Source organism: Sapajus apella, unplaced genomic scaffold (genome assembly GCF_009761245.1).
Source record: "Sapajus apella isolate SASKATOON/1434 unplaced genomic scaffold, GSC_monkey_1.0 scaffold20, whole genome shotgun sequence".
Taxonomy (NCBI): domain Eukaryota; kingdom Metazoa; phylum Chordata; class Mammalia; order Primates; family Cebidae; genus Sapajus; species Sapajus apella.
The window spans coordinates 28,212,231-28,235,699 of NW_022436960.1; the positions used below are offsets into that span (position 1 = coordinate 28,212,231).

Below are 23,469 nucleotides of genomic sequence, written 5' to 3' on the forward strand. Positions count from 1 at the left end.
ATAAACAATTATATATTTTTGTGATATTAAAACTTAAAAGTGATATCACACTGTACCTAACTGTTCTACAATTTACTTTCTCTTAATAATAGATCATACAGTTATTTCCATTTAAGTAATATAGCTCAATCTTATTTATATTAATTGAGGTAAAAGACACATAACAGAACATTTACCATGCCAGTTATTTTATTTTGTTTATTTATTTATTTAGAGATGGAGTTCTGCTCTGTCACCAGGCAGAGTTCTGCTCTGTCTGAAGTGCAGTGGCGCGATCTTAGCTCACTACAACCTCTGCCTCTTGGGTTCAAGCGATTCTCCTATCTCAGCTTCCCAAGTAGCTGGGATTACAGACACACACCACCATGCCCAGCTAGTTTTTTGTATTTTTCATAGAGACAGGATTTTGCCATGTTGACCAGGCTGGTTTTGAACTCCTGACTTCAGGTGATCCACTGGCCTCAGCCTCCCAAAGTGCTGGGATTGCAGGCATAAGCCACTGTGCCCGACCATCTTAACCACTTTAAAGCATATAGTTCAGTGGCTTTAGTACATTCATACTGTTGTACAAATAATCTCCAGAACTCTTTTCATCTTGCAAAACTGAAACTCCATACCCTTTAAACAATTCTGTATTCCCCCCTCCCCACAGCCATGGCAATCACCACACTACTTTCCATCTCTGTGAATTTCACTACTATAGATACCTCATATAAGTGGAATCATACAGTATTTGTCTTTTTGTGACTGATTTATTTCATTTAACATAATGTCTTCAAGGTTCATCGATGTTACAGCATGTGTCAGAATTTCTTTCCTTTGTAAGGCTGAGTCATATTCCATTGTATGTACAGAGCACGTTTTGTTGATCTAGTCATCTGTTGATGGACACTCAGGTTGCTTCCACCTCTTGGCTATTGTAAATAATGTCATGATCAACATGGGTGTACAAATACTCTCTTTTTTTTTTTTTTCAGGTGGAGTTTCACTCTTGTTGCCTGGGCTGGAGTGCAATGGTGCAAACTCAGCTCACTGCAACCGTTGCCTCCCACTATACCATTTTACATTTCCACTAAAATGCAGAGGGTTCTCTGATTTGCTTCTTTCCTTTTTTTTAGAGACAGTGTCTTGCTCTGTTGCCCAGGCTGTAGCGCAATGGCACAATCATAGCTCACTGCAGCCTCGAATTCCTGGGCTCAGGCCTCTCACTTCAGCCTCCAGAGTAGCTGGAACTATGGGCATGTGCAGTGCACAGCTAAGGGTTATGCTTTCTACATATCCTCACAAACACTGTGTATCCTCACAAAAACTATTGCTTCTTTCTTTTAATAATGGCTAACGGGTGTGAGGTAGTAACTCATTGTGGTTTTAATTTGCACTTCTCTAATGATTAGTGATACTGACCATCTTTTCTTGTTTCTTGCCATTTGTATATCTTCTTTGGAGAAATGTTTAAATCCTTTGTCCATTCTTAAATCTATCTCATTTTTTGTAGATGTTCATGACATTCCATAGTTAACTGCCCCCCTGCCGGGTTTTTTTTTTTTTTGAGACGGAGTCTCCCTCTGTCGCCAGGCTGGAGTGCAGTGGTGCGATCTCGGCTCACCACAACCTCTGTTTCCTGGGTTCAAGCAATTCTTGTGCCTCAGCCTCCCCAGTTGCTGGGACTACAGGTGTGCACCACCATGCCGGCTATTTTTTTTGTATTTTAGTAGAGATGAGTTTTTACCATGTTGCCCAGGGTGGTCTTGAACCCCTGAGCTCAGGCAATCCACCCACCTCAGCCTTCCAAAGTGCTAGGATTATGGGCGTGAGCCACCGTGCCCAGCTACATTAAGATCCTTTTGATGGACATTTGTTTAAGTTTTTCTCTTTTGCAAACAGCAGTGCAGTAAACATCCTTTTAAGTGCTTCCTTGTACACATGTAAGTGTTTCTTCACAGATATACCACATTGTCCATGCAGAGGTATTTTAAAGTAAATCACCTGTATGATACCTACTAAGTAACCAAAAAATAGAATTGGGCTCACAAGATATCCACAATTTTTATTTTAGTGTATCTTGCCAACAGCTGTAAAAAGTGGTCATAAATATTTGCACTTCTGTCAGCATGACATTAGTTCTCATTTCTCCAAACCCTTGTTATACGTGTTGGAAAATCTCATCAGTCACTTGTTTTTTAGGGAAGGGGAATAAGTCTATAATTTTAATATATTGAAACTTGTCAATCTTTTTAGATTCTGCTTATTTAAGAATTCTATCCAAAGGTGATGGCCACATCTTTCTTTACATTTACTTTCCTAATGCTTCCATAGCTTAGAAATAAGTTTAGGCTGGGTGCTGTGGCTCATGACTATAATCCCAACACTTTAGAAGGCCAAGGTGGGCAACATGGCAAAACCCCATCTCTATAAGAAATACAAAATTCCCAGCTACTTGGGAGGCTGGAGTGGATCACGTGGGCCTGGGTAGATCAAGAATTTGGTATATGATTAAGGCGGTATTTCATTTCTGTGGAAAAAGGAAACTGTATTAAAAGGCCCAAGTAGTCTTTTTTTCTTTTTTTTCGAGACAGAGTTTCACTCTTTTGCCCAGGATAGAGTGCAATGGCGCAATCTCGGCTCACTGCAACCTCTGCTTCCTGGGTTCAAGCGAATTCTCCTGCCTCAGCCTCCCGAGTAGATGGGATTACAGGCATGCGCCACCATGCCCAGCTAATTTTTTTTTTTTTGTATTTTTAGTAGAGACAGGGTTTCTCCATGTTGGTCAGGTCTTGAACTCCCGACCTCAGGTGATCTGCCCACCATGGCCTCCCAAAGTTCTGGGATTACAGGTGTGAGCCACTGTGCCCAGCCAATTTTTTTTTTTTTTTCCCCAAATGGATAGCCACCATGCCATTGTATAATAATCACTAACATTTACTGAACAACACTTACTTGGGTCAGGTATTATTCAATTTAATCTCACTTTATCAGGTTTGAGGATTAAACATTTTAAAGAGGAAACAAGGAAGGCAACAAATGGTTATGTGGTTTGTCCAATTCATACATATATTAACTGGTGGAATTAGTATTCTAACCCTAACAGAATGACTCCAGACTACTGGGCCTTTTAATACAATTTCCTTTTTCCACAGAAATGAAATACCGCCTTAATCATATACCAAATTCCCACAAATATCTAGTTGGTTTTTTTTGTTGTTTGTTTTTAAGACAGTCTCATTGTATCGCCTAGGCTGGAGTGCAGTGGTGTCATCTTGGCTCACTGCAACCTCTGCCTCCCTGGTTAAAGTGAGTCTCCTCCTTCAGCCTCCTGAGTAGCTGGGACTACAGGTGTGCACCAACACACCAGGCTAATTTTTGTATTTTTAGTAGAGATGGGTTTTCACCATGTTGGCCAGGCTGGTCGCAAACTCCTGACCTCAAATGATCTGCCCCCCTTGGCCTTCCAGTGCTGGGATTATACATAGGTTTGTTAATGGATTTTCTATGGAGTTTTAATGGTCTATTTATTTATTCTTACACTACCTGTGATCATTTAAAAAATCTTATCTGGGCTCAACACAGCGGCTCATGCCTGCAATCCCAGCATTTTGGGAGGCCGAGGTGGGAGGATAGCTTGAGTCTAGGAATTTGAGACCAGCCTGGGCAACACAGTGTGAAATCCTGTCTCTACAAAAACAGAATTAGCTGGGAGTAGTGGCACATGCCTGTAGTTCCAGCTATTCTGAAAAGGCCGAGGCAGGATGACTTGAGCCCAGGAGATTGAGGCTACAGTGAAATGTGATTGCACCACTGCGCTCTAACCTGGGCAACAGAGAAGGATCCTGTCCTGTAAAAACAAACAACAAAACCCCCCTAATCTGATCATGTTATCCACCCTGCTTGAAATTTTAATAGCACCTTGTTTTTTTTTTGAGATGGAGTTTTGCTCGTTGCCTAGGCCTGAGTATAATGGTGCAGTCTCGGCTCACTGCAACCACCGCCTTCCAGGTCCAAGCGATTCTCCTGCCTCAGCCTCCCGAGTAGCTGGGATTACAGGTGTCCGCCACCACGCCTGGCTGATTTTTTTTATTTTCAGTTGTAGACAAGATTTCACCATGTTGCCCTGGCTGGTCTCAAACTCCTGACTTCAGGTGATCCACCCACCTTGGCCTCCTGAAGTGCGGGGATTACAGGGGTGAGCCACCGTGCCTAGCCAATAGCACCCAAGTGACCTAAGGATGAAGTCCAGACCCTTTGGCATATCGTGTAAGATCCCCCTCCCTTTGTCTCCTTCCTCAGGAGTCTCATGTGGGTACAGGCCCCTTCCGTGACATGATTTCCTATTTTCTAGTCATAAAAACCTCCTGGCAGCTATCTGAACAGGCCAAGCACATTCGCTCCATGTAACATTGTGCATTCTTGCCCTTTGTTCATACTGTTTCCTATGCTTCATCTTCTCTGCCTAATTTATTGGGCAAGTACCCACTCAATTTTAAGATGAGCTCAAACCTCATAACCTCTGGCCTTTCCTCCCTCCCCATCCCAACCAGTAGAAAAAAATCATTCTTTCCATCTTTATGTGCCTATGAAGTACCTCTGCTATTTTATTGTATTTATAAATTTACGTTTTTCTCTCCCACCGTAATGAGTGTCTTGAGGGCAGGACCATAACTTATTAAGCACCTAGTATACATTTAATAAATGTTTATTAAGTCAGTATAAAACAATGGCCATCAAATTATGTGAGCAATCATCAGAGTATCTGATTTCTAAAGAGATGCAATGACTTTTTTACTGTAAACTGACAATTTATAATTGTATAAATTTATGGGTTACAAAGTAATGTTATAAATTGTAGATATAATGTGGAATAATTAAATAGTTAACATATCCAATACCTCAAGTATATTTCCGTGATGAGAACATCAATTTTAAAATGTATAATAAAGTATATGCATTAAACTGTACAACAGAACTCAAAGTATAAAACATATTCTTCCTGTCTGAGATTTTGTACCCTTTGACAATCATTAATTTTTCTTTCTTTCTTTCTTTTTTTTTTTTTTGAGACAGTCTTACTCTGTCACCCAGGCTGGAATGCAGTGGCGCAAACTTGGCTCACTGCACCCTCTACCTCCTGGATTCAAGCGATTCTCCCACCTCAGCCTACCCAGTAGCTGGGATTATAGGCACGTGACACCACACCCGGCTAATTATTTTTTGCATTTTTAGTAGAGATGGGGGTTTTGCCATGTTGTCCAAGCTGGTCTTGAACTCCTGACCTCAGGTGATCCACCCGCCTCGACCTCCCAAAGTGCTGGGATTACAGGCATAAGCCACCGTCCCTGGCCTAAAATTTTTACGAGACAAAATATCCATTTCAAAACAGCATCAAAAAGTGAGAAGGCCAGGCACGGTGGCTCACGCCTCTAATCCCAGCACTTTGGGAGGCCAAAGTGTATTTTTCTGTACTGAAAATACAAAAGTTACTAAAAATACAAAAGTTAGCTGGGCATGGTGGTGGATGCCTGTAATCCCAGCTACTCGGCGGGCTGAGGTAGGAGAACTGATTGAACCCAGGACGTAGAGGTTGCAGGGGAGCCAAGATCATGCCATTGCACTCCAGCCTGGGTGACAAAGTGAGACTCCATCCTGAGGAAAAAAAGAAAGTATTTGTCTCTACTAAAAATACAAAAAAAAAAAAAAAAAAAAAAATTAGCTGGTCACGGTGGCAAGTGCCTGTAATCCCAGCTATTCGCGAGGCTGAGGCAGCGATTCTGAGAATTGTTTGAACCTGGGAAGCAGGGGTTGCAGTGAGCTAAGATTGCACCATTGCACTCTAGCCTGGGCAACAAGAGTGAAACTTCATCTCAAAAAAAAAAAAAAAAAAAGAGTGAGCAAATTTAACCATTCTCAGCTCACAATAGAGCAAATAGGTCAACAGAATAATAATTCACGCTATTGCATGTATAATGGACTGGCAACAAGAGAAAGTTCGTCGAAGAAAAGCAGAAAGGAACTGTGTCTTCTAAGAATTAGAATCGAGGGGCTCCATAATCATCTGGCATCCGTTCAATGTTGTACCTGATCAGGACACAAAATTAACACTGGTTAAGAAAGGTGAGTAGAGAACCCATCTAAAAACCCATCTTTTACATTTTGTACTCACCCCCAGGTGAATCCTTTTTGTCAGTGGGAATATTTTAGGGGAACATCATAATGAATAATTTACAACAAAATGCTGACTATAATACAATATTATTGTTATTTTTCAGAGTCACAAAGTCAGCAAGAGGGGAACTGAGGATCTGAGATCAGCTAAGCCCAACTCCTTAGTCCACAGATTTCCTACAACACTGTGCTCTCCCCAAGCTGAAAAGCTGCAAAAGAAGTCTTGAAGACTCACATGGAAATAGCCAAGAAGGATAATTAATAGCTTCTTTTTTTTAAAATAAGCTTTCCATTTCTCAGATGAGGAGTTAATTAAAAAAAACAAACAAACAAAAAAAAAACTTTCAAAACAGATATTTCTGGCCAAAAAAATTAGCTTGACCTAAATTACTGCTTTTATTTAAAGCAATACATCAATTTCTTCTAGTAATTTTATTCTAACAATTTAAATGTCTGCTTCATTCCTAAATCCTGTCCCTCTCTTTTGCCCTTGCTCTTGCTTTGTCTTATTTCTTCAAACATGACTATGTGAACATTTGATACAATAATTTCCTTCAAATCCTTTATAACCTTATTACTTGTCCTCATTTTTAATTGACATCAATTATGTATTTCTAATCCCTTCCCCAAGAGAAATTTCTCACCTATGGTTAGAAATGTACATGATAGGAACTCCAGGAATCTTACGAATTCTTCTTTTAAGGTCCCGGTCAACTGTGGCCACAATGTAACACTTATGCTGTAAGAGACATGGAGTGATGTTCACAATGAAGTCACTGAGCACGATTAGTGACTAGTCTGAGAATCCTTCATTTTCACAGTGAGTAGTGAAGGGCAGGCTATAACAATTTGTTGAGTAGCTACTATGATCTAGGAGCTCTTAATCTTGTTACATAAAATAAACAAGTGGCCTGGGCTGAAAGGAGCATTAAGAATCTTGAGGGAAAGAAGGTAGAAAACTATTTACAAGCTGCAAACTGTTCTCTCCTCATGAGAGGGACTTTCAAACTTAGGGCAAACAATTCTTTAGTTTTGGGAAAATGCTCTGAGGACCTCCATGAAATACAAAGTGCCTTAGTTTGGAGGGCACAGTTCCCTCCTTTCCCTGGATCTTGGGGCTTAGGTGTGCTCTGAGGCCTACTGGTATTAGAGGTTGGTTACCCCTGAAACAGGAAGCCTAAATAAGATCTTCAGGGCCTGAAACTAGAGCCTAGCAGTTACAAAAGCAGTAACATTTAGCTGTCAGTTGAAAGCTATTTTGTATGAAGCTTCACTTCCATCATGTCTGACTCTCCTACTGAGTTTTATAAAAAGGGGCAGAGTGGTGTCAGCTGTGCTGTGGGAAATTAAGAGAAATCCTGGCCCCACCTACCGGTGAAGTGGCTAAAGGGATGGCTCTGTGGTCACCAGATGAAGATTAACCTCAGCAGAGACAGGCCCTTATAAAAGCACTCAGTAGCAAGAAATCCTTGTGGTGCTTAATGAAAGAATTAAAAACCTACTTATTTTAGGGTATGTGTGAGATGGCACCTTGGGAGACTTTCAGATATAACTAAGAAGCACTTTTGGATTAGGCATCGTGAGAAGGAACAAAATTCCTACATCAAAAGTAAATGGGCTCTACATTAACTCACTTAAAACCATTTTACAGAGATTTGTGAAATAAAGAATCAGTTAAGTGTCCCAAATCACATAGCCAGTAAACGCAGGTGCTGAGATATGAAACCCATGTCTCCTCCCCAAGTCTGTGCTCTTTCCATTATGGTTAGAGCATACATTTTCAGTCCAGTCCACTTTCTCAAGTAAATGAGGACACCTACGCTTCTTATGAAGGAATGCTATGTAATTTTTTTTTGAGATGGAGTCTCCTCTGTTGCCAGACTGGAGTGCAATGGTGCTATCTCAGCTCACTGCAACCTCCACCTGCCGTGTTCAAGCCATTCTCCTGCCTCAGCCTCCCAAGTAGCTGGGACTACAGGCGTGTGCCACCATGCCTGGCTAATTTTTTTGTATTTTTAGTAGAGACGGGGTTTCACCATGTTAGCCAGGATGGTCTCGATCTCCTGACTTTGTGATCCACCCACCTCGGCCTTCCAAAGTACTGGGATTACAGGAGTGGGCCACCGTGCCCAGCCACAATTTTTTTTTTTAAACCACAATGTATATTCCTACTTTACCGGCCAAACATTCAAGAGATAATAGTTTATTTTTTTAAAGCACAAAGTAAACATATATGAACTGATAATACCTGAGTTACTCTCTGTACTAAGCAGTCATCTGCATAGGTTCCTTTGTGTGTACATGGTAATCGTTCAAATCTTGGATCCTTGGCGATCCTGTAGGTGGATTAAAGGAAACAATCAACTGGGTAACTTTCTGAGTCTTAATCAGTGCAATAAAAGTAACATGATCTATGCAGAGATTTTAAGGCACTGCTCTCCTCCTGAAGTTTATCCTCTAACTGGAAAGACAACTCACAGGGCAGGGAATGAAGGCTTACTGCCTGACAGCTGGTGTGCTTGGGTCATTTAATCATCACAAAACTCTGAGTTATTATATATCTATTCTACAGACGAGGAAGCAGGCTCAGAAATTAATTTGTTCAAAGCTATACAGCTGGGAAAAGCCAGTATTCAAAAACAAAACCCATTTTAACCTAACCATTTCACTTTAAGAAGCTGTGTTACACACAAATGTCCAAGAATATAGGCACAAGGATGGTCACTCAGCAGTTTATAGCAAGTGAAGAAAATCTAAATATCCTTTAGAAAGGTAAAAGTTACATTTTGGTGCCCTTATCCTATTAAAAAACAAGTGAGGTAGAGCTGTACATACCAATGTGGAAGGACTCATGCTAAACTGCTAAATAAACAATGCAGGACATATATATATTTATAATGTATACACACTTATATGATTAATAAAATACAAATCCTTCTAATATTCTTTATCTAGATTTGCATTTGCACAGAAAAAGGTCTGGAAAAATATATTAACCTTTCCCAGTTGTCACTCTTGGGGTATGAGAATGGACAAATTATGAATGTAGAGGAAGACTTTTACCTTTTATTATATGTATATGCTTATATTGTTTGCCATAAAACATTCAAACACACATTATTTTCATACATATTTGAAAAAGAAAAACTCCAAGTCTGTGTGATTCTGAGAGCCATGCTCTTTCTATGAACAATGATGAGTCACTGAAATGAATAAAAATACAAGATAGCACATAGGTGCCTAGTGCAACATAAATGCTCCTCCACATTGCAGTAGTTCAGTGCTAGGTCCATGTGGGTCGGGAATATTTAGAAAACAATGACATAGGGGTGAAATAAGTAAAGAATGTGCCAAGCAATGTAAAAGGGTTTCTTGGTGGCTGGGAAAGAGTGAACACATGTTTCTAGCTGGTAAAAGAGTGTTTGTGGAGAGAAGAATGAAATGGGGCTAGAGTCTCCAATGCCAGCCTGAGGAGTGTGATAACACAGGAAAATGAGTGATTAGATTTCTGGGGGTCAAAGTGGTAAGAACAAAGTTATGTCTTGGAAAAACTAAGCAGCCTGTGCTGGGGAGGATACACTAGAGGGAAGACGGACTGGTTGCTGACAAACTAGGTGGGCAACAGTCTAGGACTTTGCTTTTTCGGTTATCTCTTTACTCCTGAAATCACTTATCTCCTCTCCACTGGCTCTTTCCTAGAAACATACTAATATGCTATAGTATATTCTCCGTCTTAAAAAAACAAAAATAATCTTTTTACCTATATCCCCCTCCATAACACTCCATTTCTGTATCTCTTCACAGCCAAATTTAGCGCTTCCACTTGGTGCCTCTGTTTTCTCCTCTGTCATTCTTTACTTTTATTATTTTAAACATTGCCAGGCTGGGTGTAATGGCTCATGACTACAATCCTAGCATTTTGGGAGGCCAAGGCAGGAAGATCACTTGAGGCCAGGAGTTTGAGACCAGCCTGGGCAACACAGTGAGACCCTATCTCTACCAAAAATTTCTTTTTCTCTTTTTTTTTTTGGAGATGGAGTCTCGCTTTGTCGCCAGGCTGTAGTGCAGTGGTGCGATCGCCGCTCACTACAACCTCTGCCTCCTGGGTTCAAGTGATTCTCCTGCCTCAGCTTCCCAAGTAGCTGAGACTATAGGTGTGTGCCACCATGCCTTGGCTAATTTTTTTACTTTTTGCAGAGACAGAGTTTCACCATGATGCTCGGGCTGGACTCAAACTCCTGGGCTCAAAACAATATGCTCGCCTCAGCATCCCAACGTGTTGGGATTACAGGCATAAGCCACCGTACCCGGCCTTCAGTTTCTTCTATTACACTAAAAAATATACTGGGTGGGGGGGCATGGTGTGTCATGCTATAATCCCAGCACTTTGAGAGGCCAAGGTAGGAGGATTGCTTGAGCTCAGGAGTTCAAGACCAGCCTGGCAACATGGTGAGATCTTGTCTCTACTAAAATTTTAAAAAACTGGCCAGGTAAGGTGGTGCATGCCTATAGTCCCAGCTACTGGAGGGTGCTGAGGCAAGAGGACTGCTTAAGCCCAGAAGGTCAAGGCTTCAGTGAGCCCTGAATGTGACACTGCACTCCAGCCTGGGTGACAGAGCGAGATCTTGCCTCAAAACAACAACAACGACAAAAACAAAACAATACAAAACCAAAACCATCACACACACGCATTGTGATCCTTTCAACTAATTTAATTACCTATAGATGGTGATCTCCAGGTTAAAAGGCTGTGTTGTAAGCGTATGAACAACCTGGATTTTACCAGATATTGTCAAGTTGCTCTCCAAAGTGATGAACAACTTACACCTTTAGTAGTTTAGTATGAGAATTCCCATTGCTTCACGATCTCAATGATTCTCGGCACTGTCAAGCTGATTAAAAAATGTTTGCCAATCTAATGGGTATTAAATGACAACTCACTGTGAATTTAAGAATTATGTTTTTCTTATGGATGTGAAGTTCTTTATACATTTTGAAAATAAGCCCTTTGTTGATTATATGTGTCTTTACTTTGTTAATATCTTTTGCTATACACAAATATTCAATTTCAGTATAGTCAAACTGATCAATCTTCTACTATGGTTGGGACATTTAAAGAAATCCCTGCTCATTCCCAAATCATTAAGATATTCTCTGCATTTTATTTTCTTTTTTTTTTGAGACAGAGTTTCATTCTTGTAGCCCAGGCTGGAGTGCAATGGTGCGATCTCGGCTCACAGCAACCTCTGCCACCCGGGTTCAAACGATTCTCCTGTCTCAGGTTTGAACCTGCCTACCAGGTTTGAACGATTCTCCTGGGATTACAAGCATGTGCCATCACAACTGGCTAATTCTGTATTTTTAGTAGAGATGGAGTTTCTCCATGTTGGTCAGGCTGGTCTCGAACTCCCAACCTGAGGTGATTTGCCCGCCTCCGCCTCCCGAAGTGCTGGAATTATAGGTGTGAGCCACTGCGCCCGGCCAAGATATTCTCTGTATTTTCTATTAAAGATGTAGATACTTACTCTAACTGGAACTGGTTTTTGTGTGAGAGTTTTATATGATTTTCACTTAAACTAACTGGCTAAAAAATCTTTAAACAGCAAATAGATGAATCTTCAGTATACCAGCCTAGAACAGATCTAATCTAGCTCCTTCCTACCTTAGAGCCACTCGATACTTCTGCCCCAATTTCTCAATTTCAGCCATTACACAATCAGTTATACAAGGGATACCTGCCAGGGAAAAAAATTCACATTAGGAACAGAATTTGTGAAGAAATTCTCTCTGAATTATATCCTTGCTCAGAGTTTTAAAAAGATCCAGGACACTTCTGTAATGACAGCAGAATTAACACACTGAAATGTACAATAAGAACTAGAATAGAAGAAAACCCTATTCATAAAGAAACTAAGACTGTCCCAACCCCAAACTGCAGATTCCAAAAGGTATCTGTTATAAACACATCTGGGGAAAAAAAACTAAGCTGAACTTTGTCATTATTTTTATATTAATGTAAGCTCCTGATGGAAAAAAAGTATTTATTTTATTTTGAGACAGAGTCTCGCTCTGTTGCCTAGGCTGGAGTGCAGTGGCACAATCTCAGCTCACTGCAGCCTCGACCTCCTGGGTTCTAGTGATCCTCCCACCTCAGTCTCCTGACAAGCAGGAGCACAGGCACATACCACTATGTCCAAGTAATTAAAAAAAAAAATTTTGTTTTTGTAGAGACGGGGCTTTGCCATGTTGCCCAGTCTTGAACTCCTGGGCTCAATCAATCCTCCTGTCTTAGCCTCCCAAAGTGCTGGGATTACAGGTGTGAGCCACTGTGCCTGGCTTAGATAGAATAAAATTTAAATGTGAACCAAAAGAAACCATGAAATTAACCCGATAATGTAAATCTGATCACATAAAAATTTCGAAAGCTTCTATTTGACAACTATAAAACAGAAAGCCATATAAGTAAAATAAATAAATAAATAAATAAAGAAGAAAATAATTATCAGTGTCCCTATTTTATAGATGAGGCACCTGAGACACAAAGAAGTTAATTAAGTAGAGAGCAAATGGTGAAGCCAAGATTTGAAACAGGTCTATTGGGCCAAAGACTGGGAAGAGTGGCACCTAGAAGAGAGGCAAAGATAAACAGATGAAAATACCCAATATTAGCCGCGTGCAGTGGCTCATGCCTGTAAGCCCAGCACTTTCGGAGGCCGAGACAGGCAGATCACTTGAGGTCAGGAGCTTGAGACCCGCTGGCCAACATGGTAAAACCCTGTCTCTACTAAAAATACAAAAAAATTAGCTGGGCTTGGTGGTGTACGCCTGTAGTCCCAGCTACTTGGGAGGCTGAGGTAGGAGAATCGCTTGTGACTTGGAGGTTGAGGCTGCTGTGAGCTGTTGGTTCAGGCCATGGCATTCCAGCCTGAATGATAGAGCAAGACCCTACCTCAAAAATAAAAGAATAAGGCCCATTTATGTATACATGCCACGGAAAAATGTTCGAGATACACAGTTCAATGTAAAAAACAAGCAGAAATGATTAAAATGTGATCTATTCATACAGTGGAATATTTAGTAATAAAAAGAAATGAAGTACTGATAAAAGCTGTAATATGAATGATTCTTAAAAACATTATTCTAAATGAAAGAGGACCAAATATTTTAAGATTCTATTTTTATGAAATGTCCAGAATAGGGAAATGTATAGAAACAGAAAGTAGATTAGCGGTTGCCTAGAAATAGAATGGTGAGGGTTGCAGGGTGATGGCTAAGGGGCTCCAGGTTTCTTCTTGGGATAATGAAAGTTCTAAAATTGACTGGTGATGGATGATGCACAACTCTGTGAATACACTAGAAGTCACTGAACTGTACACTTTAAAGGGATGAACTGTATAGCTGTAAAGGGAGTAAATTATATTTCAGTAAATCTGTTTTAAAAAGAAGAAAAATAATGTATGATCCATTTTCCTTCTTTTTCCTTTTTTTGAGACAGAGTTTCCCTCTTGCTGCCCAGGCTGGAGTGCAATGGCATGACCTCAGTTCACTGTAACCTCCGCGTCCCAGGTTCAAGCAAATTACCTGCATCAGCCTCCTGAGCAGCTGGAATTACAGGGGCCTGCCACCACACCGGGCTAATTTTTTTTTTTGTATTTTTAGTAGAGACAGAGTTTTGCCATGCTGGCCAGGCTGGTCTTGAACTCCAGACCTAGGGTAATCTGCCTGCCTTGGCCTCCCAAAGTGCTGGGATTATAGGCCATTTTCATTAATAAATAAAAGTAACCCTCAATCTCACACAGATTATTTATGAATTGTTTTTTGTTTTTTTGATTATTCATGAATTTTTATAATTGCCCCTTTGAGGAAATGCATTATAAGCAAATTTCCTTTTTCCCCCCCTTTTTGAGATAGGTTCTTGTTCTGTTGCCCAGGCTGGAGTGCACATGGCTCAGTGCAGCCTTGACCTCCCAGGCTCAAGTGATCCTTCCACCTCAGCCTCCCAAACAGCTGAGACCACAGACATGCTCCACCATACTCAGCTAATTTTTGTGGTTTCTTTTGGCAGAGACAGGGTTTTGCCATGTTGTCTAGGCTGGTCTCAAACTCCTGGGCTCAAGTGATCCACCCACCTTGGACTCCCAAAGTGCTGGGATTATAGGCATGAGCCACCATGCCTAGTCTAATTTAAAAAAAAAAAAATTTTGGCTGGGTGCAGTGGCTCATGCCTGTAATCCCAGCACTTTGGGAGGCCGAGGCGGGCAGATCACCTGAGGTCAGGAGTTTAATAGCAGCCTGACCAACATGGAGAAACCCCATCTCTACTTAAAAAAAAAAAAAAAAAAAAAAAATTAGCCAGCATGGTGGTGCATGCCTGTAATCCCAGCTACTCAGGAAGCTGAGGCAGGAAAATTGCTTAAACATAGGAGGCAGAGGTTGGGGTGAGCTGAGATTGTGCCATTGCACTCCAGCCTGGGCAACAAGAGTGAAACTCTGTCTCCAAAATAAAAAATAAATAAGTAATTTTTGTAGAGATGTCGTCTCACCATGTTGGCCAGGCTGGTCTTGAACTCCTCCCACCTTGGCCTGCCAAATTGCTGGGACTACAGGTGTGAAGCCATCTCGCCCAGCCCAACTTTCTTTTCTTTTTCTTCTTCTTCTTCTTTTTTTAAAGACAGGGTCTCACTCTGTTACCTGGACTGGAGTGTAGTGGCATAATCACAACTCACTGTAGCCTCAGCCTCCCAGGCTCAAGTGATCCTCCCACCTCAGCATCCCGAGTAGCTAGGACCACACATGCATGCCACCATGCCTGGGCAATGTTTTTTTTTTTTGAGACAGAGTCTCGTTCTGTCACCCAGGCTGGAGTGCAGTGGGGTGATCTCCGGACACTGCAGCCTCTACCTTCCAGTTTCCAGTGATTCTCCTGCCGCAGCCTCCTGAGTTGCTGGGATTACACGCATGCACCACTACAACTGGCTAATTTTTGTATTTTTAGTAGAGATGGGGTTTCATCATGTTGGCCAGGCTGGTCTCGAACTTCTGACTTCAGGTGATCTGCCCACCTTGGCCCCAAAGTGCCAGGATTATAGACGTGAGCCACCATGCCCGGACCCCTGGCTAATTTTTAAATTTTGTGTGGACATGGGGTCTTGCTATATTGCCCCGGCCCCAACTTTCATTTTTTATGCTAGAATTTTTTTTTTTTTTTTGAGATGGAGTTTCACTCATGTTACCCAGGCTGGAGTGCAATGGCACGATCTCGGCTCACCGCAACCTCCGCCTCCTGGGTTCAGGCAATTCTCCTGCCTCAGCCTCCTGAGTAGCTGGGATTACAGGCACGCACCACCATGCCCAGCTAATTTTTGTATTTTTAGTAGAGACAGGGTTTCACCATGTTGACCAGGATGGTCTCGATCTCTTGACCTCGTGATCCACCCGCCTCGGCCTCCCAAAGTGCTGGGATTACAGGCTTGAGCCACCGCGCCCGGCCCGCTAGAATTTTTTAGAAGTATATTAATGTTGGCAGGGTGCAGTGGCTCATGCCTACAATCCTAGCACTTTGGGAGGCCAAGGTGAGCAGACTGCCTGAGGTCAGGAGTTAAGAGACCAGCCTGGCCAAGACAGAGAAACCCCATCTCTATTTTATACAAAAATTAGTTGGGCGTGGTAGCATGCAACTATAATCCCAGCTACTTGGGAGGCTGAGGCAAGAGAATTGCTTGAACCCGGGAGGCAGAGGTTGCAAGGAGCAGAGATTGCGCCACTGTACTCCAGCCTGGGCCACAAAGTGAAACTCCAACTCAAAAAAAATAAAATAAAGAAAGAAGTATATTAATATTTTTAAAAGCAGAAAAATCTAAGAAATTTTAACAAAAAATACGATGTCCAAAAGAAAAAGCACTTGTAAAACAGAGGGTACTAAGTCAGTGAGATCAGACTGTCATAGAATCAGAGGGCAATGTATTCTTTTTTATTTTAATACAGATATAACATGAGGCAAGGCAATGTGTTCTTTAAGAGGAGAAATTTCAGAGCAATGTAGCAGTGAAGTGAGCAAAGGCTTGCAGCTGAAGTAGGCAAGTAGGCTCAGGAAGACCACCACAAGGAAAGGGAAAGTAACAGCCTCAGGATTCATAGGCAGAAGAGAAAGCCAATGGGAAGCAAACTATCCTTCCTTGTTGGATTATAAAGTGGAAACAGAAGAGACCAGTAACTATGAAAAGGTTAAATAAGCCTTTTCAAGGTAAGAAGACGATAAAGGCCTTCCTTTAAGTATAAAGGCAAGCAAGGCCAGGCATGGTGGCTCATTCCTGTAATCCCAGCACTTTAGGAGGCCAAGGCTGGAGGACTGCTTGAGCCTAGGAGTTTGAGACCAGCCTGGGCAACATGGTGAGACTCTGTCTCTACAAAAATAAAAATTAAAAAAAAAAATTAGTCAGGTGTGGTGGCATGTGCCTGTGGCCCCGGCTACTCAGGGGACTAAGGCAGGAGGATTACTTGAGGCTGGGACGTTGAGGCTGCAGTGAGCTTTGATCATGCCACTGCCCTCCAGCCTGGACAACAGCCAAAGTCCTGCATTAATAAATAAATAAATAAATAAAGTATAAAGGCAAGTAAAGCAAATAATTAAATAAGCAAAGCTTAAAACAGTAAAAGGTACTGAATTTGTACTTGATATTTTTCAACCTTTGCTTTAAGGTATCATGTTACATAGAATATATAATTAAAGTGATATTTTTCTTATTAAGCTTATTTTTAGAAAAGGCACAGTGAGAGTATATTGCTGTATACATTGCAGCTGTATTTTAAAGTATACATATCTAGGCCGGGTGCAGTGGCTCATGCCTGTAATCCCAGCACTATGGGAGGCCGAGGTGAATGGATTACCTGAGGTTGGAGTTTGAGACCAGCCTGACCAATATGATGTAGCCCCGTCTCTACTAAAAATAAAAAAATTAGCTGGGTGGCATGCACCTGTAGTTTCAGCTATTCAGGAGGCTGAGGCAGAAGAATTGCTTGAACCTTGGGAGGCCGAGGTTGCAGTAAGCTGAGATCACATCACTGCACTCCACCCTAGGTGACAGAGTGAGACTCCGTCTCAAAAAAAAGTATACATATCTAAAGAAAGCCTAACCATAGAACTAAAGCTATCCTGACTAAAGCTCTAACAGTCACCATCTAGATATTGCTGGTGGAGGTACAGAGTCAAGGAAGCAATTCACCTCCAAAGGGTCATGCTTTGACCCTCCACCTGTTTCACTAATAAATAGGTCACAGCGTTCCTGGAGAAGCAGCCACACACTTAGAAATACCATGGGAAATACAAAGAGACTAACAAGTTTAGTGTCTTCCCCCATACGAGGTCACCCAAGCCTCATTCTTAGAGGTCTGGTAGCAACCCAACTTTAGATTATTATTTCTAAAGTATTTATTTTAAAAGCATATGCATATAGCTTTAAAAAGTAATACAGAAAGGCCTACATGAAAAAATAACTGTCCCCTGACCATTCCCACCCCCATCAATTTTCATCTGTAGAGAAGACTATTTTATTCCATTAGCTCCATTTTTTTCTCATCTGGTGGCTACCTTCACATCTTAATAAACATATATAGCTAATAAATATATGCAGTCATTCTTAATTTTAGGCATCTAAAGAAATCTGCTTTCTTAGCTCCCTGACACATCCCTTACCCCCATCTTCTCATCTTGCTCATTTTAATAAATCAGTAAACATTTACATTACTATCGCTCACTCTGTAACTGTTGTTCATTATATAGCAGCCTTTAAAAATTAAAAAGGGAGGGGTAAATTTTTCCCTTTGATTCCAGTAATTTATCCTCTGTGGCAAAGTTTAAGTCTAATTTTCATTTGTACCTCTAACAGGGTAACTGAAAAATATGTAAATATAAACCTGTTACAAATGAGACAGATCTTACTATGACAGGCCACATACATGGCTTCAATTTTCTTTTTCCTATTCATGGTAGTGAAGGAAGATCATTTAAAGAACAGGATATACAAATACACAAGGAAAATCTATTGTGGTAAATTGCATACCTAAATGTAAATAAACTACCTCAGATCCTCTGTAGTGCAAATAAATACCGAACTGAATCAAGTTAGGAATCAACCATCATCTATCTAACTTTTAGGACTGTGATCATAAATGGCGGAATGTCTTACTTAGTGTTTCAATATTGGCGCAGAAGGGAGAACATATCCTTGTTAACTTAAAGGAATATACATACTGAAAAACAGATTTTTCATTTATCTAGAATTTTAAAATTCAGAATTCCCAAACAGAACATTCCCCTATGTTCAAAATTGATGTCCATAATGATACTCGAAACATTCTAAGTGTATTCAGAATTGTGAAAGTTTAATCTTTTTCAGTTAAGTTTGCACTATACCTCAGTTTATTAAACATGGTGATTGCTATGGTGACCACTGTAAAGTAAATGGCCAGCAATTCAGCTAACAAGAACCCCATCTCCCTGTTTTCAAGTATTTGTATAAATATGACTATTCTGTACAAACGTCACAGAAACATAAAAGTATGATACTCACACTTGGCATACAGACAGTCCATCATTGACTGCACCAAGTCCAGTTTGGCTTTTATGGAAAAGTTGATAAAGTTGGTATCAACAAGGATGTGGTAAGGTGGGCCCAACTGTGTATTATATTGGAAAAATAAGCAGGAAGGATGTTGGGGACTGAAGAAAAAAGAAAACAAGAACAAAGTAAAATTCACATTGATACCCTAGCATTAACAAAAGCAAAAAAGAAGTCTCAGCTTGGGACTGTTTACTATAAACTCATTTGCCATGACTAGAATGATACTACAACGTTTGTCATTCTTATAGGATTCTAAAAGTGTTGTTATGGAATGTGATAGAGAAAAGTTTGTCTAGGGTTAGGATTACATGCTACAGCAGGACCTGTATACCTGTATGACATCTAGCCCAAGTTGTCTGGTTTGAACATGATAGTGATTCCAAATGCTAGGATACATGGACCAGTAACTACCTGTGATGATATATCCATTACCAGTCCTGGGCAAAATTAGAAAAACAAGGAAAATGTGGTAAAGTTTTCATAAAGTTAAATGCATTTACTTAAAAGGAATGATCTTTATTCTGACAATATATTTTAAATATTTTTTGGTGACACAGTCTCTCTTTTATGAAATGCTGGTGGGTTAAATGACAATTATGACTCTTAAAAGATCCCTGGCAAATAAAAAGTTAATAATCCTAGATATATTTCCAGGATTTCAGGGGAAATTTTACTGCTCCATGAAATCCCAAAACCTTCAAACCACTGGAATTGATATACGCTCATTGGTATCACTTTAATTTACATAGTTGTGCTAGACTTACTAACAAATGACTTAGCAAACCAGCTCAGGGAAAGCCTGGATTTCTTTTTTTTTCTTTTGAGACAGAGTCTTGCTCTGTCACCAGGCTGGAGTGTAGTGGCATGATCTTGGCTCACTGCAATTTCCGCCTCCCGGGTTCAAGTGATTCCCCTGCCTCAGCCTCCTGAGTAGCTGGGACTACTCAGGACTAGTAGACTAAAAATAGTCTCTACTAAAAATAGAAAAAATTAGCCAGGCCAGGGGTTTCACCACATTGGCCAGGATGGCCTCAATCTCCTGACATCGTGATCCACCTGCCTTGGCCTCCCGAAGTATTGGGATTACAGGCATGAGCCACTGTGCCCAGCCGAAAGTCTGGATTTCTAAGAGGTCTATGGTTTTAAAGGAAAACTTCAAATGTTTGATTACTCACACTTCTCTTTCCTTTAACGTGCTGGGATCCTTCTTTTCTTTCTTTTTAGGTTTTAATCTATCCTTTTCTTTTCTAGCAAAAAAAAGTAAATTAAATTCAAGGGAGAAGAAAAAACAGCAGTTAAAATCTCAAAAATCTAAAGTTCCATTTTTTTTTTGGTCTACATTAGAAATCCTACTTTGTGACTTCATGTTAATATTAGCATACTCTTTCTGAGCAAATAAGTCTAGTGGAAAGTACAGTACCTCAAAGTGTCAGAATTAATCAGTAATGCCAATAAAGCATAAAAACTGTTAATGAGCAAATGAAAGCTGATTATACCATATTTCTTTCTTAGTCAGAATCTCTCATATCAAGGATCAAAATCCACTTCCAAGCAGTGGGTAAATACAGTGACAGTTATCTTCTGAAGATCCAGATGCTTTAACAGTAGGGGGAAAATATTACCCCATATGCTTCTTATAAAGGGCTAAAATGTAAAAACACATATGTAGAACTTAGCCCTTAAGTAGAAAGAAAATATTATTAATGGGTGTCATTCCTAAAAATTACACAATACATCCATACTAAAGCCTGAGAAGAATTAATTCTGAAGGCTTTAATGACCATTCTCTTGTTCTGAGACTCTTTTTTTTCCCTCTGTCTCCCAGGCTGGAGTGTAGTGGCACGATGGCTCCCTGCAACCTCCGCCTCCTGGGTTCAAGTGATTCTCTTGCCTCAGCCTCCTGAGTAGCTGGGATTACAGGCACCCGCTACCACGCCTGGGTAATTTTTGTATTTTTAGTGGAAAGGGGTTTCACCATGTTGGCCAGGCTGCTGTCGAACTGCTGACCTCAGGTGATCCACCCACCTCAGCCTCCCAAAGGGCTGGGATTACAGGCACTAGCCACTGTGCTTGGCTTTCTGAGACTCTTAAAACTAAACGAAGATCAGTCATCATTTAATAGCTATGCTTATTCTACACTTAAGCAGGGACACTGCTTTGATCCTCTTTATACTAGGGAATATCTCTCCACTTTCTTCCACAGTGGTTTGGATTCTTGTATTAGTAAGACTTATAAAATGCAGACATCTTGGAGTTTCCCCATTTTCTCTGACAAAAATATTTGAGTACCAGACACTGGAGACAAAAGACAAACGTGGTCTCTACCCTTGCCATCTTTCAACAACAAGAAACACTCCCCCCGCCCCACCCCAGGGGAATGTAGTAGTGTAATGGTAAGAACATAAAAAGAATTGTAGGGATTTCACATAACTGACATGAGGTTTAAATAGGATTCGGTAGACAAAGCATATAATGATAGAAAAAGTCAACACTTAAGAGAATGTTTAATTCCTATCGCTTTTCCCAGTGTAATCACTCAGCAGCTAAATTACTATTAAACACTGGTTACCTCATGCTATATAAATCTAATATACAATAATATTAGAAGTAAAAAACAATAACAACAAAAATTTTTACTACTTATCCTCTCTATAGACTCTTATTAGAATATCCCTGGGGAGTTGATTCCAGACACTCACAGCCTCTGATCTCTGAGACTAAGCATTCGCTTCATGGTCGCATACTTCCTTGTTTTCTTTTGCTTCCCCTTAAAACAGAAATTTTGGAATTAAAAAAGTTGCAAACATACGACATCTTTTAAAGTCTCTTCAGTTGTCCATTCCCTTCCCTATTTGCCTCAAATAACGAGACCCTCTTCCCCACTCAGTAAAGCAATACAGGCACTGCTCGGAGAAGTTTAAGAGCTAAAACCAGAATGAAAATATGCAAGGACAATGTGGAGGAAATCTGGTCACGGTCTGACTCCCTTCGGCCTAATAACATCCCTTCTTAGACCCTCTTCTCTCACCATGGTCACGCCACACTTCTGCTTCTTCCGTAATCACCAACGGCGCAATACTTTTACGTCATTCACATACTGCTTCCGGCAAATGATAACCCGGAAGCGGAAGCTTCTTGGGGAAACGGAAAAACCCCGGGCCGGTTCCCAGGCCGGGTAGAGACCAACTTTGGGGTCTCTCAGTTGGAGGGTGGAGAGCCTGTCTTCTGCTGAGTGCTGCCGCCGCCTCCTAGGACAGCAGAGCTGGAACTTCGTCGAGCTGCAACTCCCGGCTCGGGTAACGTTTCTCTCCAGCCCTAGCCAGAGCCCAGAAGACCTGCCTGCACCAGAGTTCCAGAGAGAGAGGAGGAGGACAAGTGTAGGAGGGTCAGAACCCTGGTTTTCCCAGTAGTTTGGGGGAACACATTCTCCTCACCCTCCAGCGTTGGGGCACCCAGTCTCTACGGTCCAACCCTGAGGCTGTGGTTCCTACTTGGTTTTCCAAGCCTACATGTGCTTTGTGCACCTAGGTGGATGATTCTCCCCGAGTATATACCGTGTATTCGTCTCGGTGAAGAGAGAAATGAAGCAGTGTTGGAGGGCCTTCTTTAGACTGTCGCTAGAGAATTGGGGCATAAGATTGCATATGTTACTACTTACCCAAGCCAGGAAAGTCGTGAGAAACAATTGACATTTATTGTGATGCCTTGGTGTGTCATCCTTAAAGTAAAAGGGAGAATTTGTGAGAACAAGGAGGGAAAGGTAGCTTTTTTGAGTAAATGCTATGTATTCCAATGGTTCTTAACCTTTTGGAGATAACTTATTTATTGGAAGTTTGTGGAAAGCCAGGAACAGTTATTTAAAAAGCGGGCACACATACAGTTTGTAATACACTTTGAGATTGTCCGACGCTGAAGCCTATCCTTGGACCCTCTCCATGTCTGTAAACTTTAAAACCCTCATCCTGTATACTGTACTTGGTGCTTTATATTACCTTCTTTGACCTTCTCAATAACGTAAATACTCATATTACGTATGGGGAAACTGAACCTCAGACTTTTTTCAGGGGTCTGTTTGAGTCTGTTGATTCTAAAGTCTGTACGTTTCTTTCTGTTTCTTTTCTTTTCTTTTTTTTTTTTTTTTTTTTAACACTGTGTTTTCCATTTGCTAGCTACTGAGCAACAGCAAGCTGGGAACGGAATGGGGGGTACCTCTGTCATACTTTTCTTATTGCATGATGCTATACTAGTGTTGGAAGTCAAAAATGTTATCAGGTTTAAAAAAATAAAAACATGACCATTGTATAATTCTTATAGTGAAACACAGTGTATTGGTTAACACGAACTTTGGAGAGTCTGACTGCTGGGGTTAAAATCCCTGCTCATAACTTGCCATGACATTGGGCGAGTTAATCTATATGTGTCTCAGTTGCATTATCTGTAAAATGGAGATAATCATAATAGCATTGTTTTACTGGGATGTTAGCAGGATTTATATTATTTATTGTAGTTAATGTGAACTCCCTAGAAGAGTGTAAACCAGACTACCCACAGAGTGTTTTCTATTGTTATCATTGTGTGTCTTGCAACTTGAGGCTGCATGGCAGGGTTGGAATTTTATGCCAATTTTATTTTATTTTTGAGACGGAGTCTCGCTCTGCTGCCCAGGTTGGAGTGCAGTGGTGCAATCTTGGCT

The 23,469-nt window shown here is 40.8% G+C and overlaps 2 protein-coding genes across 4 annotated transcripts in view; one reads left to right on the plus strand and one right to left on the minus strand.

Moving 5' to 3' along the window:
* Window positions 1–5,931: 5,931 nt before the first annotated feature.
* Window positions 5,932–21,894, minus strand: FCF1 (FCF1 rRNA-processing protein). Its single transcript, XM_032287862.1, has 8 exons — window positions 21,805–21,894; window positions 21,476–21,543; window positions 19,952–20,023; window positions 18,726–18,874; window positions 11,819–11,891; window positions 8,405–8,492; window positions 6,801–6,895; window positions 5,932–6,069 (listed from the first exon to the last, which is right to left on the minus strand). The coding sequence occupies exons 1-8, from the start codon at window positions 21,805–21,807 to the stop codon at window positions 6,021–6,023; spliced, it is 597 nt and encodes a 198-aa protein (XP_032143753.1). The 5' UTR covers window positions 21,808–21,894; the 3' UTR covers window positions 5,932–6,020.
* AREL1 (apoptosis resistant E3 ubiquitin protein ligase 1) overlaps window positions 21,891–23,469 on the plus strand; it is a 53,452-nt gene continuing 51,873 nt past the window's right edge. For 2 of the 3 annotated variants that reach the window (XM_032287858.1, XM_032287861.1), the window contains exon 1: window positions 21,891–22,153. The gene's annotated coding sequence lies outside the window, so the exon portion shown is untranslated. The remainder of the gene's footprint in view (window positions 22,154–23,469) is intronic. The other variant, XM_032287860.1, reaches the window with a different exon arrangement.

Coding starts and splice junctions, on each gene's coding strand:
- FCF1 (XM_032287862.1), bottom strand. Junction 11,892..18,725: donor GGACTGTCTGTATGCCAAGT/GTGAGTATCATA, acceptor TTTCCCTGGCAG/GTATCCCTTGTATAACTGAT. Junction 6,896..8,404: donor TAGTACAGAGAGTAACTCAG/GTATTATCAGTT, acceptor TGTCTCTTACAG/CATAAGTGTTACATTGTGGC.